Source organism: Lutjanus erythropterus, chromosome 19 (genome assembly GCF_056507025.1).
Source record: "Lutjanus erythropterus isolate fLutEry1 chromosome 19, fLutEry1.hap2, whole genome shotgun sequence".
In the NCBI taxonomy this organism is placed as follows: domain Eukaryota; kingdom Metazoa; phylum Chordata; class Actinopteri; order Lutjaniformes; family Lutjanidae; genus Lutjanus; species Lutjanus erythropterus.
Genome location: NC_139335.1, coordinates 1,055,751 through 1,073,927, shown reverse-complemented (window position 1 = coordinate 1,073,927; position 18,177 = coordinate 1,055,751). Strand labels below are relative to the sequence as shown.

The following is an 18,177-nucleotide window of genomic DNA, read 5'->3' as shown; positions in this document are numbered from 1 at the left end:
CCTCAATTCAAACTAAAGTAAGGAGTCTGTATAGAAACTGTGAGGAGGAGAAAGTTCAGATATTTGTGTTCAGATGTAGAGGAAAAGTAAATATTTGATTTTCTATTGTCTCATTTCAATTTATTTTCAGTGGAATTTGACAAAAATATAAACAGCTGATCAAACAGTAGACATCTTTGTTCACTGAATCATTTTCGACATAAATTAAAATCACTACCAGATTTAAATGCGTTAATACCGCTTGAATTGTTCAGGACTGACGTCACCGAACTGCCACTTGACCGCGTTGACCCGCAACAGCGGGGCGCGTGCTGCTGCTCGTTCACTCATTCATCAGAAACACCGGGCGCGTGGAGCACAAAACAACACGAGCGCGAGGTGATGATGATGATGACGACGACAACGATGATGATGATTCTATAACAATATGTCGCGCGCGCGCGCCCGTTCGTGCAGCTGCAGCGCGCCGTTGCCGTGGTAACCCCCGTACCCGCCTGAACGGGTGTGTGCACGCGCGGCTAGTGGGCAGGCAGGAAGGAAGGACGGAGGGAGAGGAAGGAGGGAGGAGAGGAAGGTAAGAAGGAGGGAAGGAAGGAAGGAGGGAGCGGAATTAGTGATAGAGGGGAGGAGAGGAGGAGAGAGAGGAGGAGAGGTGGCGGGTGGACGTGGCGGGTCCAGCAGCTACAAGTGACGGGCAGCGGAGCAGCCATGAACCGAAACACCCGCAGGTAACGTACCGCCGCTTTTCTGCTTCATGTTGAGCCGCTCCGCTCGGTGCTCGGCCCGGTGTTAGGCTAGGTGCTCGGCCCGGTGCTCGCTGCTCGGCTCGGTGTGTGCCTGTGGACGGGCTGCTCCTCTCGGCTCTTTTGACAGAAACACACCGACTGTCTCCGGTTGTGTCTCCGGCTCCCCGCTGCGCTCCTCCGGCCTCACACGGGCAGAAAGTGTCGGAGACACGGAGGAGGAGGAGGAGAAGCTCCCCTGCTCCCCCGCTGCACTCTCACTTTCTCCCCCATGCTAACAGCAGCTAGCCCCGCTAGTTAGCTTAGCGGGCTGTGATAAACAAGATGGCCACTGGCTGGCGGAGCTCGCAGCTCGTCATGGCATCCTGCCCTGTCTTTGTATGAAGAGCAGCGGCTTTCAACTGCTGCTCTGACACGTTAAAGACAGACACATGGAGTCTCTGCTCATTAACGGGTTAATTAACTCTCGGTGTCCCCGTGGAGGACACACGGAGACACTGGGAGACACACTGAGAAAAAAATCAGCGCCAGATTGTTGAGTCAGTTGGTTGAGAGGCTGCGTGGCGGCTTCAGCAGCTACCTGAGTGTTTGACGCAGACAGGTAAACTTTCCTCCTCATCACAGCTGCTGCAGATGTTTCTGATCGATCACTGTGTTTTGGGGGTTAAAGTGCAGACTCGTCGTGGTTTGACGGTAACTTCTGCAGGGCTGAAACAGCCTGCAAACTTTTCATTGTGTGTGTGTGTGTGTGTGTGTGTCGGTGTGTGTGTGTGTAAAGTTATTTGTGTCCTGCTGCACATTAAAGTCTCCACTTGTTCCACCTCATCTACAGCTGAAACAGTGACACAGAAACAAAAAACTTTCAAACAAAGAATCTCCTCCCTCTGCTGGACTGAACCGTTGACTCTGCACTCACTGTATGGTATTTAAAGGAACAGTTCCCCTCAAAATCAAAAATGCACATCTGTCCTCTCACCTGTAGGGCTGATTATCCATCTCTACTGTTTAAGAGAGATGAGCTGCAGAGATGTCTGACTTCTCTTCAGTATAATGGAAACTGTTCAAGGAGCCAAAAAAATACACTGACAATAATGTAATCACTTTCATGTAGGAACTATTTTCTCTTTAATGAACTACACCTACCAACTGTATCACTGTGCAGAAATAAGTGCACACCCACTCACATACACTTATGTATATTAGTGCTGCACAATTAATTAGAATTAGTACGTAACGTTTTGTGTTGTTACATCTTTTACGTAGTTGTTTTGTCTGGTTACGTTCTCTTTTGTATTGTTAGACCTACATCTTTTTCATCATGTTACGTCTTTTCTGTTTTGTTACGTTATTTTTCATCCTGTTGTGTCTCTTTGTGTCATTACATCTTTTCTGTTTTCATGTTTTTTATTTAGTTTATCTGTATCACCGTGCAGAAACAAGTGCACATCTGCTCACATACTACAGACCTACATACATTAGGGCCGCACAATTAATTGCAATAATATCACAAGATGGTCCAGTGCATATCCAAATCGTAGAACCAGAATTAAATTAAATGCAGTTGTTTTCAGGAAAAACTGTGAGAAAACAGCATCATAATGAGGCTAAAAATCTTTGTTCTCCAGGTGAAAGAACATGTTTGTCTGGTTCAGACCTCAAATATCACATTATCATGATTTTAATAGTTTTTTTTTTCAGTGAACATGAAAATTGTGCAAAACTTTAAACACACTTCACCGACGGCTTCAGATTGTTGCTGCGTTACAAAATAATCGTTAGCTGCAGCCCTGTTCGTTATAACTTTAAGTGTCTGAGTTTCTCCTCTTCCTCCCTGCAGCAGCAGGAGGTGAAGTCTCCTCACTCTGTCTGACCCTGTCTTCCCCGTCGTCTCTCCCTTCAGGCTCCTCCCAGTCAGGTGTGGGTGGTGACATCAGCAGGACGTCTCGCCGACTGGTCGTTGGGTTCCCAGAGGAGACGCTCAGGGAAACGCCCCCTACCTCTTGGCCCCTCCCCTCTCAGGACAGGTAGATTTCTTCAGAGGAGGGAGGGAGGACAGACAAGGAGGAGGAGGAGGAGGAGGAGAAGGAGGAAGGTGGACTTTATAACCTCAGCTATACTTCAGGTTTTGAACTAGAGCAAGGTGCAGAGGGTTAGCTCCGCCCCCTCACCATGACTGATTTGGAGACTGAATGTTTGAGCCTCGGCCTGCCCCCCGAGTGCGGCGGCTCCCCTCCCCCGCCTCTGGACGCCTCCATGCAGGTGGACTGCGTCCCGGGGCCCACCTCCTCGGCCCCGACGCCGACTCTGGCCCTCCTCTCCTCCGACTGCCCCACGCCCACGCTCAGCTCGCTGGCGGCGGAGATCGCCGAGCCGCTGGTGATGCTGCCTTGTGTGAAGAGCGAGCCGGAGGATGGAGACCTGGAGCCGATCCGCACCGTCGACCTGTCGGAGATCCAGCCGCTGTCCACCGCCGAGCTGGGCCAGGAGCAGATCAAGATGGAGATCAGCGGCCTCGACTACATCAAGTCCGAGCATCATGGTCACCACGGAAACCACCACCTGGGCCACTTCCACCACGCTGACGTCACAGAGCTGGACTACAAGTCGCACTATGAGCCCAGCTCCGTGTTTGACTACATCTCCCAGGTAAAGATGAGTAGTGTAATACGATATGTAATCGATTCTTTGGACAACAGTAGATTTCTCAAACACAAACTCTGCCAAGATATGATTTTGATTGGATTCAATCAGGGCTCTGCGATCAATATCAGATGATATCTCATGTCCATTGAAATAGAGCTGCAATGATTAATCAATTATTAAATTAATCTCCAACGTCTCTGATTTCAGTTTCTTAAATGAGAATATTTTCTGGTTTCTTTCCAGAAACACTGATCAGAGATTTTTCACAATTTTTTGGTGTTTTAGAGACCAAACCACTAATTGATTAATAATTGATTAATCAAGAAAACAATTGTCAGATTAATCAATGATGAAAATAATCATTAGTTGCAGTCCTACATTTAAAATATTCAGTTGTTTTTATGTTAACTTTCAAAAGGCAAATTATGATTTGACAGTTTTATGACTGAACTTTTGTATGGAAGCCCATTTCTGCCACAAAAGAAAAAATATCCCCACGGTAAATCAAAATTATGAGATAAAAAGTCAGAATTTTCACAATTATGACTTCTTTTAAATTCTTATCTAAGAGTGGTGACTTTATCATATTTTCTAGTTTTGAGTCTCATAATTCTGACGTATCATGAGGACATTTTTTGTTTCAGTGGCAGAAAAAAGCTTCCATACATTTGGGACACAGACATGTCATGAGAATTTCAAAATAAAGGCGTATCTTAAAGATGATGATATAGATTGATATGTTTCATCAATAATATTGGATCGTTGCACATTGAATCTACTTATTGATCCAGATTGATGTATCGTTAGAACCCCAGTAAAGACACAGATCTCTGATCACAGGTCGGTTCTTTTATGTTCCACTTTTCTCAATATGATTTTGTTAATCCAAAATAAATTTGTGAGAGTGATAAGATTTGCTGAAGGATGTGATTCATTGATTCGTCCTTTCAGAAAATACAAAGTCAGTTTTAAATGTCAGCATATATGTATAAATATGGACACCTAACTCATGAATTTGCGGAGTGCTTTTGAGAACTTTTAAAAGTTTTCCTCAGACATTCTCTCTTATTATACAAGACACTCGAAGGACTTAAATCTCCCACATTGTCAGACTTCACTCAATCAATATACACTGAAATACAGAGGAGAATCTCTGTGGAAGAATCTGCATACATCACCAAAATCAACATTATCAAAAAACATCAGAAAAAGTCCTCAATTTAGCAAAGATTATGACACAAACTGTGCACAATGTTTTAACTTTTTATTATTTTTATTTGTCTTCTGTATATGTGTGTGTGTGTGTGTGTGTGTGTGTGTGTGTGTGTGTGATGGTGTGCACACACAAGTGAACGTCATGTCAGGGCTCTAGGAGACTTGGATTACATCACACAAACAGTATGGAGGCATTTTATGGATCCATTTGAAAACTGGTCACCATTCATTTCCATTGTTTGCTGTTTTCCTGTGAAACTCCAGCAGAGTTTTGTGGACTAAAAAACTAATCCTGACCTTCAGCCAGCATCAGCGTGAGGAGATAATGATCTTATGATCTCTTGAACTCTGTGAGGACCAAGTGTTACAGTTTAGCACAGAATTTCTGACCACGTTCTGCAAAAGTTTTCAACATATCAAAGTGAAGTAAACAGAACTGCACTCGTCTTCTGTCCGTCTCATTTAGAGTAAATTAGAGGTGCACTGATTCCAATTCTGACCTGCTGATTCTGATTTCCAGTCTAAAAACTATAAGTGACAGCATTCACAAACGTAAAATTAAATTGGATGTTCATAAGAAAACACTGACTATTAAATATTCATTAAATACTATTTTACATTTTCTCCAAAGTGCTCCAGGTTACAGACAGGCCTTATTATATTTATTATTATCTCACAGGATCTCATCAACACAGGTTGTTTACTGTTCAGCCAGAACAGGAGGTGAGATTTTAACTGTCAGTGTGCTGCTGGCTAACGTTAGCCTGAAGAGCGACAAGGTTCCCAGATGTTCTGTGACACCGTCAGCTGCTCAGCTGCTGCGTCTCATTGCAGACTGTCTGTTTTCTCTTTATCCTGTTCTTGGAATCTGTTGCTGACACTGACTTCATGCAGGTGTGTGTCTGTGATCAGTGCTGTGATGTTGCTGTCAGTGTCGCTGCATGAATGACCTGGCCATCGTGTTGAGCGTGTGTGGATATGTTACTGTTACTGTTACTGTTACTGGCCGGTCAGTTACACACCGGTCAAGTCCTTATCTACCAAAACCTCTGAAAACTGTCTCCACTGTAGTCTGAAAGGGAGGGGGGGGGGTGCATAGAAGCAACAGCAGTGAGAATGAAGGTAAGGAACAATTAGAGTATAAGTACAGTACAGTACCTACAGTACATCTTTTACAAAGCATTTAACGTGTGTGTATTGTTTTAGTGATGACAGGAAAAGACAAGATCCTGTTAATTCATTCATTCATTTATGAATCAGGCTGAAATGTTCTGATAAGAGGAAATAAAAACCTTGACCTGGTCTGGAACCTTTATTTACACAAATTTATTACAGATTTTCACAGAATGTATTGATAAGGCTCGTTGTGATTTGGGTTACAATGTGTTTTTTTAATGCTGTCTTTAAATGCATAAAAGTTTATGCAGTGGTATCAGAGTGGTGCTCAGTATCAGCTGATATGCAAAGTTTAGGTTTTGAAATCCGCATCAGGAAGGAAAACATCATACTGGAACATCTCAAGTAGATTATTATAGTTGTAGGTATTTTTTTCTGGAAGCTTGTTTCTGTTGGTTTGTTTTTAAAAGTTTAAAACTCCACCTGTGTCGTGCCTGTGTGGAGTCAGAGGTGTCTGATTTCTGTCCCGCTGAGCTCAGCGTGTCTCCAGATCTTAAGATCATTAACGGACGGCTGCAAATCCTTTTAAAGGAATACCTGCTTACAGCTGATCCTCTCACAGCTCTCTGCTCACAACACAGAGACCTGTCAGGCTGCTGGACAGGATGCAAGTACACAAGTGTGTGTAGTACTTTGTGTACAGCTTCATTCAGAGTTTAGCATTCCCTCTAATATCACAGTTGCAGTATCAGTCAAAATAATCACTCATTTTTTCCAAATGGTTGAGCTCCACTGTGAGGTTGTCTGAGGTTTCTAACGGAGCGAGTGTTTCATGTGTGTGTGTTTGTGTGTGTTGCAGGTGACGGACACTCTGGAGTACATCAAGTCGGACCACCATGTTGACCTGCAGTGTTACTACACCACAGAGTCCACCCACCTGCAGCACAACGGTCTGGAGTCCATCCACATGGCGGAGCTGCGCACCGAGCTCAACAAGCTGCGGCCCGACGCCCTGCTCATGGACGGCATCGGAAAACTGGACGCCGAGTTTGGAGGCGGGGCGCTGTACGAGCTGCAGCCGGCCGACCAGGGCAAGACAGCGGCAGAGGTGGCAGTGGCAGGGGCGACGACGGGGCAGGGAGGAGGAGGCAGCGGTGGCGGCGGTAGTCTGGTCATCACGACCAAAACCCAAAGCCCGACGGTGAGGAAACCTCGTAACATGCAGGGCGAGAAGCCTTTCTCCTGCACGCAGTGCGGGAAGAACTTCAGCACGCTGGGAAACCTGAAGACGCACCAGCGCATCCACACTGGCGAGCGGCCCTACACCTGCTCGCAGTGCGGCAAGAGCTTCGGCCAGGCGGGAAACCTCAAACGACACCAGCTGATCCACACGGGCCAGAAGCCATACGTGTGTGCTCACTGTCCCAAAGGCTTCACCAAGGCAGACGACCTGCGGTCGCACCAGCGGCTGCACACTGGCGAGCGTCCGTTCATCTGCGTCACCTGCGGGAAGAGCTTCGGCCAATCGAAGGAGCTGAAGGCTCATCAGCTGAGCCACACGGGCGAGAGGCCGTTCTGCTGCCAGCACTGCGGCAAGAGTTTCAGCAAGGAGACGAGCTACCGTAACCACGTGCAGATCCACACGGGCGAGAAGCCCTTCACGTGCTCGCAGTGCGGCAAGACTTTCAGCAACTCGGGCGTCTTAAAAACCCACGAGAAGATCCACTCGGGCGAGCGGCCGTTCGGCTGCACGCAGTGCGGGAAGAGCTTCGGTCGCCTCGGCCACCTGAAGGCTCACCAGCAGATCCACACGGGGGAGCGGCCGTACGCCTGCCCTCAGTGCGGGAAGACTTTCAGCCAGTCGGGTCACCTCAAAGCTCACGAGCAGATCCACAAACGAGAGCGCGTGGACACGGCGAGCACCAGCAGCAACGGCAGCAGCAGCAGCACCGTGGGCAGTGACAGTAGCTAAAACAAACTCCACACCCTTTAACCTCTCGGAAAAACAAAGTATTATTCCTCTTTTTTATAAATACTATATATAAATTTTTTTCCTTATGAATTTTTTCATACATTTTCATACCTTTTGTGCTCTTTTGCATTTATATGTGGGCAGGGTGACTCTGACTGATTTGCTCTTATGCAAGTGTCTGTGTGTGTGTGTGTGTGTGTGTGTGTGTCTGTGTGTGTGTGTCTGTGTGTGTGTGTGTGTGTGTGTGTGTGTGTGTGTGTGTGTGTGTGTGTGTGTGTGTGTGTACATGTTGTGTGTCTGTGGGAGGCTGTGACACTGAGGGGCTTGTAGATAATCTTTGAACTGGTCTGTCTGATCTGTAGTGAGTGTAGTGTCTGTCTCTGGAGGACCAAGTCCCAGTACTTATTTTGAAGTACTTACCGATACACAAGCACAAATACTTCAGTGTGAGTACTTCACCTGTTTCTTTTTTTTTTTTACTGAAACAGACCAGCAGCTCCTGATGAACCAGGACCCCGTTTACTGATAAATCCTACAGGTTCAGTTTCTTTATGCAGGTGTTTCCTGAAGCAGTACTTCACAGTGAGTACATGTACACCTCAGACAAAAGTCTCACTGTCTCTAAACTGTATTGAGAATACAGTGAAGAACAGGAATGTTTTATACTTCACATGATTCAGAATGAAAACTCCAGATAAAATCCAGAGGTCATTTATTTCATGTAGTCAGTCATGTTTGTGTTTGTGGTGTTCAGGTCATAGTCTGACTTCTACTCAACTTTAGAAGCAGATACTGATTCTGACTCACTGCCTCTGTATTAACTGATCAGTACTGATATCAGTATTAAAATGCCGTCGATTCAGCCTAAAATGCTGCATCAGGTATCAGCATGTAAGTAAGCTATGCACAGATCAATCTGACGAGGGCTCGCTGCTGCAGACGGGTTTAAAACCAGAGTGAAGATGAATCTACTTTTTAATCCCAGACGTCTGAGAGTCTCTTCACATCTTTGTATGAACTTGTTTGAGAATTTGAACAAATTATCTCCGACCAAACAGGAAAAACCTTTAAACCTTATTAATACTGACACTGAAATTTAGCTCTTTAAGGATTCATATATATATGAAACATGTAATTAATGAAATGTTTTGGTCTAATGTGTTTTTTTTTTTACGTTTTTGAACAGCCTCGTCCCAGACAAGAATTCACAACTTCAATTTAAAAATGTTAAAATCTCAAACTAACAACACCTGCTGATAACTCAGGTGTAAAAATGTGCTGCTATCATCATCTTTGTTTTAAAATATATTTTTTATGAAGATGTTGGTCCTTAAAAGTTAAAGTTGTGTCCCAGATGATTTAATCAGGCATAAAAAGAGTCAGCTGTACCCTGAGGACCCTTGTCTCACTTCCTGGTTTAAAAAAGGCGGGAAAACTGTTCAAACTCTGGTAAACTTTCTATTTTTAGACAAAATCATTCAATAATATTTCTATCAGATGTGTCTCAGTCTTAACATGTCGACTCTGTAGTTCTTCTAAATCAAAGATTGATAAGAATTATGGTTTAAAAATGTGTATTTTGATAAAATACAGTTTTGTTGCAATTTTCAGGAATGAGTGATATAATTAACTTCACCTTCTGTTTGAACACACCTCATGTTCTGCACTGTGAAGTTGCCCGGAGGAAAATTTTGTTTCTCAGAATCATCTTTTCTTTGTCTTTTGAGAAATAACTGAGATTCTTATTTTGAGCTGAGGTCTCGTGTTTCTCCTGAACAAAAAAAAAGAAAACGTGTCTCTGTCACTGTGATCTCAGGAGCTGATTATTTAAGACAAATTTAAGATCAGTGCTCTGAGACAAAAAGACCATTTTAAGATCTGAATTTGGGCTCAAATTGGTTTCAAGCTGAGAAAAAAATGAAGAAGTTGAGAAAGACGAAGTTTTCCTCCGTCCTCTGGGTCAGTTTGTTTTTCACATCACAGTTCATAAGGGTCACGGTTACAGTGGTTCTGTTCAGTTGGGTTAAACAGCCTTTTCTGCATCTTTTTTTAACACAAGTTTACATTTGGGCTACCAAAACTTTACTTTGGCCACCGGGTGTAGAGGCTTGTTGGCTCGTGGAGTTGGTGCTTAAAAAGCGTCTCGCTGTGTGCTGGTTTTGGGAAACACCTGTTTATCTTCAGAACTTGATCGGACGGATTAAAAATCATTTTTGCCTTCAGACGTTTTTACTAAACGGGCTCCTGGTTCAGATTTTTGACAGCAGTACTTTTGCCAACCATGTGAGTACTTATTTTTGAGTACTTCCTGCCAGTGTACTACAGTAGTATTTTACTTACAGGTGTTGGTTCTCGCAGGCGTACACTCTGTTACTGTATTGTTAAAAATCTGACGATATAATTTTTGATATTTCTTATTGACCAGTATTGATTGATTGATCGATCAGGACAGCACAGTGATCTTTTTGTTGTTTGATAATCTGCTGATGACATTCCTTCAAATCATTCCAGTATCGTCACGTCATCGACCTCTTCTCAGTTTTCAGTATCGTTGGGCTCCAACAGGACCAAACACATCAGCACAAAGGAACCCAACAAACCCCCCCCCCCCCCAACACCCCCGGACCAGATCGCTCACTGTGTACAAATCTTCTATTGATAATTGATAATGTCATTCCTAAAAAAATTAATAAAATTAAAAAAAAAACAGCAGTAAAAAAGACAAAAGTGATGCAGCATCTTGTACTGGAAAAAGAATTATTAAAGAAACTAATGACACGTCTGTTGTGTTCAGGTTTCTGTGGTTGTTTGTGTTTGAACTAACTTCTACACATTTAATACAAACGTCCACTTGGACTCGAGGATGAACGGATTAGAATTTGGAGGTCAAAGGTTTCAAGAATCTCACGTTTCCACGTCAGAAATGTTGGAAACAGTTTTTCAGATCCAGCACATTTTGCTTTCTTTGCTCTGTTTAGTGATTTGGGCCTGTTAGACTTTTTAGAAGAACATCGTTTTAGAAAAACAGAATCTTTTTTGTTGCTCAAGGGCACCGCATCCTAGCTGGACCTTCCAGTCCCCAACCCGCAGTCTGAGGTGCTGCCACCCTGCAGTACTGGACTGTGACGAGGACGGTTTCAGTGTTTTGGGCCTTTTGGACCTGCAGATTGATGATTCTGGTCTTCAGGCCCTGAGTGCTGAAAAGACACGATTTCCATTAGCATTAGTTAGCATTACCGTTAGCTAACTCTGCTGTTATAGTTTAATAAGTTCACTACTACTTCAGGTAGAGTGAAAGTTAATCCACCTTTACTTTTATCCTTAACTTTCGAGAGTTTAAGATTTTTGGAAGTTGGGATGTGAAGGATGTTTTGATTGAGGAACATCTGTAACAGATTTTTTTCTAAATCACATCTTAATCCACCTGGAGGTTTCTGTTATTCAGCCGCTGTACTTGGACGCAGCTAAATGCTAACATGCTAATGTTTCGCAGATATAATGTTTACCATAATGCACCTTATTTTAATGTGTTCACATTTGCAAATTATGCTGCATTCAAGTCCTGTCAGAATCATATTAATTATGAGTTTCTGAATCTTTTTTCAAAGTTTAGTTTTGCTCCTTTAGCTCATAGTCAGAAACCCTGAATATAAACTGACTGGTCTCTTTATCAGGTATCTAATCTGTAAATCTGAGCTATAAAGGTCCAGAACGTCCTAATATTTTTTAAATAAAGGACTAGAACTGATCGTGGAAGAAAACCATAAAGTGAGAAACATTCAGACACTTTAGTTGATTTTTATTCCTTGAAGCATCAGACAGAAGGTTTGTTAAAGTCGTCCCAAACCCCGACTATCAAGGACGTAAACGTAAATGTTCCCCTCAGATTCACAACCTTTGGACTGATCGTGATTTAAACTACAGCAGAAAACAAGTGTGAAGTGAAGAAACTGCAGCCCGATGAAGAGGAGGAACACTTCATCATGCTCCTGATCTCTGAGGCAGGGAAGTGGTGAAAGGTTGAGATGTGACTCCGCCCAGACAGACAGACAGACAGACGTGTGCGATTGGTCTCAATCACTCGGTCTCCTCAGTGGTCTCTGTGTCCTCGATGACCTCTGTAACGACCTCTGTGATGACTTTGGTGGTGGTGGTGGTGGTGGAGGAGGAGGAGGCGGAGGCGGAGCCAGAGGACATGAGGGACGAGGACTGCAGCGGGATGGACTTGAAGGAAACGGAAGAAGATCTGCGAGAAAAAGATTCAGGTAGTTAGAGAAACACCAGACAACCAGCTGAACGCTCTGATGTTGTCACCGTGGCAACGAGAAAAACCCTGAGTTAAAGAGGAACTGAGATCATTTTACACCACATGGAAATATTCACGTTTTATTTTCACGTTTCATTCTACTGACAAGTTTGAGAAAGTTTCTCATTTTTTGAGAAAATTCTTATTTTTTTAAAACACGAATTCATTATTTGTAGAAAGTTAATCATTTATTGAAAAAGTTTCATATATCTATATATTTTTTAAATTTATAATTTCTAAGATATTAAGAGGAAGTTTCTCATTCTTTTGACACATTCACATTTTTTTTAAAATGTTAAGTCATTATTTTGAAAATGTTTCTCAGTTTATGAGAAAGTTCATCATTTAGAGTTTCTTCTTTTTGAGAGAGAGAACATTTTCTCATTTTTTTAAATAGTTTCTCAGTTCTTATTTTTCTCAGTTCTTATTTTTAAGATGCTAAATCATCATTTTGAAAAAAAAAAAAAAGTTTGATAAAGTTATTATTTTCAGTCCGACTCGACCGGTTTTAGTTTAAACTCTGGTCTCTTCTTACCCGACTCCGACTCCGACTCCGACTCCCTCTCCGTCCAGCAGCCTCCTGTACTCGGCGATCTCCATCTCCAGCCTGGTCTTGATGTCCAGCAGCATCTGGTACTCCTGTGACTGTCTCTCCATGTCGGCCTTCAGCTGCACCAGCTGCTCCTCCAGGCTGCCCACCTGCACGGTCACACAGGTACACTCTGTGTCAGAGCCGACGCCCAACGCAGCTAACGGACGTCAACGTGTTCACGGCGGTCTGAACTGCTCACCTGCATCTGGAACATGTTCATCTGCATCCCGTAGCGGCTCTGGATGTCGGCCAGCGTGGATTCAAGAGCAGCTTTCTACAGGAGGACAGACCAGTTAGAGGACAGAGGACAGAAACTGGACAACCTGATGTAGACAATAACACACGAGGCATCCAGATAAATTAAGTGTTCAATATATTTTTAACAGACAATCAGCACCAATCAGAAAAGAGGATTTGCTCTGGCCATGATGTCATTTAACGTTTCTCCTTTTTTGATCTATTATTTCTAAGATGTAAAAGTCAATAAAAACAAAATTTAAGCAGAACCATGAAGACGTGAGCGTTAGCATCAGTTAGCGCTGTGCTCTCACCATGCTGAGCTGTGATTGGAGCTCGATCTCCAGAGCCTGAAGTTGACTCTTCACCTCCTTCACTTCAGATGTTGATGATTTCAGCGTCATCTCTGTGGTCGCCACCTCCTTAGATAACATCTCTGACTGAGGGGAGGAGAAGACGAGAGCGTGTCACCAAAATACACAAAACAAACAAAAAAATGCACAGGTTTGTTATAGAAAGGTTGTTTTTTTGTTTCCTCCTACCCGAGCCTGGAACCAGCCCTCCAGGTCTTTGCGGCTCTTGGCGGCGACGCCCTCGTAGTGTTCTCTGATCTCCTCCATGACCTTGGTGAGGTCCTCCTGAGGAGCGGCGTCCACCTCCACCTGCACCTGGCCGGTCATCTGAGATCGCATGCTCATCAGGTCCTGCAGGAAGAGGATGGAGGTGAGTCAGGTGACGACATGAGAGGACGACCTTCAGCTAATCAACAAATCACTGCGCTTCAACTGTAATATTTATTATTCACTTTTTCTTCAGGCACCACGACTGAAAACCATAAACAACTTGTCAGCTGAACTTAATTTCCTCAGTTTGAATCTTATTTTCTGTTAAAAACTGTGAGCTTCTTTATTCAGCTGCATCTGAAATATAAAGTTTTACTTTATTTAAGTTGCCTGTTGGGCATGCTAATTTGCTAACTAGCTGTATTTTGAGATCTATAACATATATGCTATCATGCTAATGTCAGATGCTAATATGTGTTAACAGGTCAAACATTACATACAATATGTTAAGAAACTAATGTCACATACTGTCAATGCATATAGTACGCTAACATTAGCATTTTAACATGTTATGTTTGCTCCCATTCAAAATACAGCTGAGGCTAACTCCTCATTAGCATGCTAACAGTGTCTACTTACTGAACTTATCGTTGTCATGGTTGGATTAGTGTATTATTAGGACAGTGCTAATGTAGCATGCTAAAATGCTCTAGTTAGCCTGGTTTAGAATGCTATATTAGCATATTGCACATTATGTTAGCGTAAATCTCAAAGACCAGCTGCGGCTGACAGTTTAAACTTTGACCTGCTGGTGGCGCTAAGTGAAATGTCATGTGACCATCAAGTCTATTTTCAGGGCTACACTTTAAATATATTTAATGTTCATAACTTATTTATAAAAGTTTTTTGTATGCACTTTATATTTCTAAGGATTTCTATTGGACAGCGTCAGTGCCGTTGAACAGGGCGGCGGCCGGCTGGATGCTGGCAGGTGCAGAGGAACACCTGGTGGTGACACGAGCGTCACGTGTTCAGACAGGTGTCCTACCTCCTCGTGGTTCTTCTTCATGGACACCAGCTCGTCCATCAGAGCATCGATCTGCATGCTCAGGTCGGTCTTGGCCACGCCCAGTTCTCCCAGCAGCATCTTCAGGCCGGCGATGTCGGCCTCCACCGACTGACGCATGGACAGCTCGTTCTCGAACCTGCGCACAGTTCAGTACGGGATCCCGTCAGGGTCAAAAAGATTCTGTCTGACGTTCAGAAACTTTTTGTAGAAAAAGTTTGTGCATTTGAAGTATAAATCCTACAGACTTTTTTTTACAGGTTTAAACAGGCTTTGAAAATATTTCTAAACATCAGCTCGTATTTTATTTTACAGCTGATTGATGATTTTTAATGTTTCATTATCAGTTCAATCTTCTGTGTCTTTTCATCACAGTGAACCAACCAGCTGCATTTTCCACAGCGACCAGCAGAGGGAGTGATGCTGCAGGTGATCACAGCTGTCAGGTGATCACAGAGAATCAGCTCTGATTTACAGAAAAGAAAAGAAAAGAAAAGAAAAGAAAAGAAAAGAAAAGAAAAAGGTACTGACTTGACTCTGAAGTCGTCCTGAGCCAGCTTGGCGTTGTCGATGCTCAGCATGACTGAACCTTTGGCGAGGAGAGCGTCCTGGATCTGAAAACACAAACACAAAACAGGAAAACAGTGGATGATGATGATGATGATGATGATGATGATGATGATGATGATGATGATGATGCCATAGGCAGAGAAAAAACTTAAACTTTATCATCCAAAAGGGGGCGACGTGTTTAAATTGACAAATAAAAGTCTCTTGTTATTCACTGCTGTTTGTTCACCAGGAAAAGAACAAAAACATTTTTTTATTCACAGATTCTTCATCGTTCATTGATCTACTGTGCAGGTATGAGTCATATTAATGAACATATCCAAGATTATATAAGATATAATTAGAGGAAAATGAACAATCACTAAACTGTGCAGAAAAGTTGTTAAAGTTATGTATTATCAGGTATCAATATCAATATTTATGATGTGCAAAGGTTTAAATTAAACTCTTGAGTCTGTCTCTTGTCTATATTTCAAATAATTTAAATGGATTGTTCACTTATTTAATATTTTTTATTTCTTTATTTTTGATTCTGTACCTAAAATACAGTTTATAAATGGAAAATAAAAAGTAAAACATTAAATAAAGATATTAATAATCCAAGATTTTAAAAGAAACACCACCTAAACCGTGGAAGGGGGCGTGGCAGCCTCACCTGGATCAGGTGCATCTGATCCATGTCTCAGTTTGCATCTTTTCCTCTTCAGAGCTGCAACCGTTGCATTTTTTAAAAATCTTTTTTCACCTTTTATTGTCTTTTGTTGGTTTCAAGTTTTTCCTTTGATTCTCCTCCAGCCAATCAGATTGTCACGCCGCCCACATGACTCCGACCGACGGCAGGTCGATTAATGAGGCTGCTACGTTTTCATTTTGTTTTAGTTTTTCATTTTCAGTGACATAATTTATTATCAATCTGCTGCTTATTAATTTCTTGTCAATCAACTCATCGATTAATCACATTTCCAAAACAGAAACATCCTGATGAGGTCGACGGAGAGAAAATACAGTCGAGAGGAATAAATGAAACCTGATTGGCTCCTCACAACTTTCAGCTGCTTCTCTTTCTGTTGATTGTTGTCAGTTATGGAAGTTTTATTTTCAATCCTCGTGTGTATTATTGCTTATTTTTTAAAGATTTTGTTTCTGCTTTTAAATTTGTAATTATTTCTTCCTCTACAATTCATTTATTTGTTGGTTACATTTTGTATTTTCATGCTGGAAAAGTTAGAAAACTTTGTGATCAGATGTCTGTAATGTCTTTTCTCAAGCTTCTTTTTTCTTTATTTTCATTATTTTCAGAAGTTCAGAGCTGCCAGGTTTCGTCTTGTTACATCTTTTTTGTCTTGTTAGTCTTTTACATCATTTTTAAAATTTGTTGCACCTTTTTGTCATTTCCGTCATGTTACATTGTCTTTAATGTTGCTTTTGTCTCATGACATCTTTTAGTTTTCATCTTGTCACATATTTTATGACACGGTTGTCTTGATATTTATTTTTGTTTTGTTACATCTTTTGTCTTTTTTGTTGTAGAAATGTTTTTTATCTGTTTTTCATCAAGATCACAGTTTTGATTTTTTCCAAAATGCTTGTTCTGATATAAGGACAAAACAAGAGTGTTAACTCAAGATAATTCACAAGTTTTGTCCTTTGTAGAGTCGATTTCTACTGAACACCATTTCCCAGGATGCCTCTCTTCCTCACCTTGCCCTGCAGTTCTGCGATGGTGACGAAGAAGGCGCTGTAGTCTCTGGTGGTGGGTCCGACCTTGCTCTCCACAAACTGTCTGATCTTCAGCTCCAGCTCGGCGTTGGCCTTTTCCAGCGCCGCCACCTTGGCGAGGTAGGTGGCCAGACGGTCGTTCAGGTTCTGCATGGTGAACTTCCCGTTGCCAATGAGGCTGTCATCTGCACCGCCGCCGAAACCTGCACCGCCGCCGAAACCTGCACCGCCGCCGAAACCTGCACCGCCACCGAAACCTGCACTGCCGCCGAAACCTGCACCACTACCAAAACCAAGGCCACCGCCGCCACCAGCAGAGAAGGTCCTGCTGGCTTGGGAGACCCTCAAACCACCACCAACTGATCCTCCTGTCACGCTGAATGAGCTCATGCCGCCGTAGGACGCTCTGCTGCCGCGAGAGGAAATCATCGTGGCCATGGTGATGATGAAGATGAGGAGGTCTGTCTGCTCCGGAGGGAGTCTGAGAGGAGAGAAGTGAGGAGAGACGGAGCAGTTTGCTTCTTTTAAAGATGCTCAGGTGGGCTGAGCTGCAGGTGAGGGGCGGAGCCCACGGCACACACCCCCGACATGTGAAATGTTCCTCAGGACAGTAAGTCCTCAACTCTCATATGATTTTTTTGCTGCTTTTTATGCAACTTTATAATCTGCAACACCACATTTAAGAAGGAAATCCTGAACCTTTTACTAAACAATTAACTGTACGTCTAAAAGCTCGTGATCAATAAAGTTTTATCATATTTTAAAATCATTTGTTGATGAAATCTTTTATCTTTAATCTCAGGAATGTAGTGAGGTCCACTGCGTCGGATTTGGGGGATTTATTGTCATTCTTTGACAGAAATGGAACAAATATTTTATACTTTTCATCTTAACTCTTTTATGTTGTTTTTGTCGTGTCACATATTTTTTTTACTGTTTTCATATTGTTACATATTTATGTATTTTTGTTTTGTTATCACTTTTACATTGTTTTCGTATTGTTACGCCCTTTAAATCATTTTTGTCTTGTTATCACTTTTTCATTGTTTTCGTTTTGCCGCATCTTGTTTCAGCTTTTTTGGTTGTTTTTGTTGTTATATATTTTACATAATTTTTGTCTAATATCTTTTGACTTGAGGAAATATACTTAGTTACTTTACTTTCTACTACTGTCCACCTGTATTGGAGTATTTTAGATTACGGTGTGTTTGTTTTTGCTGAAGTGAAGGACCTGATGCTTCCTCCTCCGCCGCCTGTCACTGCATGTTCAGGAACAGCTCACATGTAAATGGAGGCCAGTCACTCGTAGCCAAATTCACTCTGACAGTAAGTGAAAGATTCATTTGCAAAAACATATTATTGTCCTAAATCCTGTTCTTGTTGTGCATGAAACGGTTCTTTTATTCCTTGTAAAGAACTGATTTGATCTGTTTTT

The 18,177-nt window shown here is 42.5% G+C and overlaps 2 protein-coding genes across 2 annotated transcripts; one reads left to right on the top strand and one right to left on the bottom strand.

The window, feature by feature from the left end:
• Positions 1 to 2,830: 2,830 nt before the first annotated feature.
• On the top strand, positions 2,831 to 8,677 carry LOC146308949 (uncharacterized). Its single transcript, XM_084743571.1, has 2 exons — positions 2,831 to 3,389; positions 6,577 to 8,677. Exons 1-2 carry the CDS (start codon positions 2,913 to 2,915, stop codon positions 7,687 to 7,689), a joined length of 1,590 nt encoding a protein of 529 aa, XP_084599697.1. The 5' UTR covers positions 2,831 to 2,912; the 3' UTR covers positions 7,690 to 8,677.
• Positions 8,678 to 11,471: 2,794 nt separating this feature from the next.
• On the bottom strand, positions 11,472 to 17,158 carry LOC146308948 (keratin, type I cytoskeletal 13-like). Its single transcript, XM_084744006.1, has 8 exons — positions 16,725 to 17,158; positions 14,985 to 15,067; positions 14,436 to 14,592; positions 13,367 to 13,528; positions 13,139 to 13,264; positions 12,787 to 12,861; positions 12,548 to 12,694; positions 11,472 to 11,898 (listed from the first exon to the last, which is right to left on the bottom strand). The coding sequence occupies exons 1-8, from the start codon at positions 17,130 to 17,132 to the stop codon at positions 11,767 to 11,769; spliced, it is 1,290 nt and encodes a 429-aa protein (XP_084600132.1). The 5' UTR covers positions 17,133 to 17,158; the 3' UTR covers positions 11,472 to 11,766.
• Positions 17,159 to 18,177: the final 1,019 nt, after the last annotated feature.

Bases quoted from the DNA above. Each gene is read 5' to 3' on its own strand.
- LOC146308949 (XM_084743571.1), top strand. From the start codon at position 2,913: ATGACTGATTTGGAGACTGAATGTTTGAGCCTCGGCCTGCCCCCCGAG. The intron at 3,390-6,576 runs GTAAAGATGAGT...TGTGTGTTGCAG, and splicing joins TGTTTGACTACATCTCCCAG to GTGACGGACACTCTGGAGTA.
- LOC146308948 (XM_084744006.1), bottom strand. From the start codon at position 17,132: ATGAGCTCATTCAGCGTGACAGGAGGATCAGTTGGTGGTGGTTTGAGG. The intron at 13,529-14,435 runs GTAGGACACCTG...CTCTTCCTGCAG, and splicing joins TGAAGAAGAACCACGAGGAG to GACCTGATGAGCATGCGATC. The intron at 11,899-12,547 runs GTCGGAGTCGGA...ATCCCGCTGCAG, and splicing joins TGGACGGAGAGGGAGTCGGA to TCCTCGTCCCTCATGTCCTC.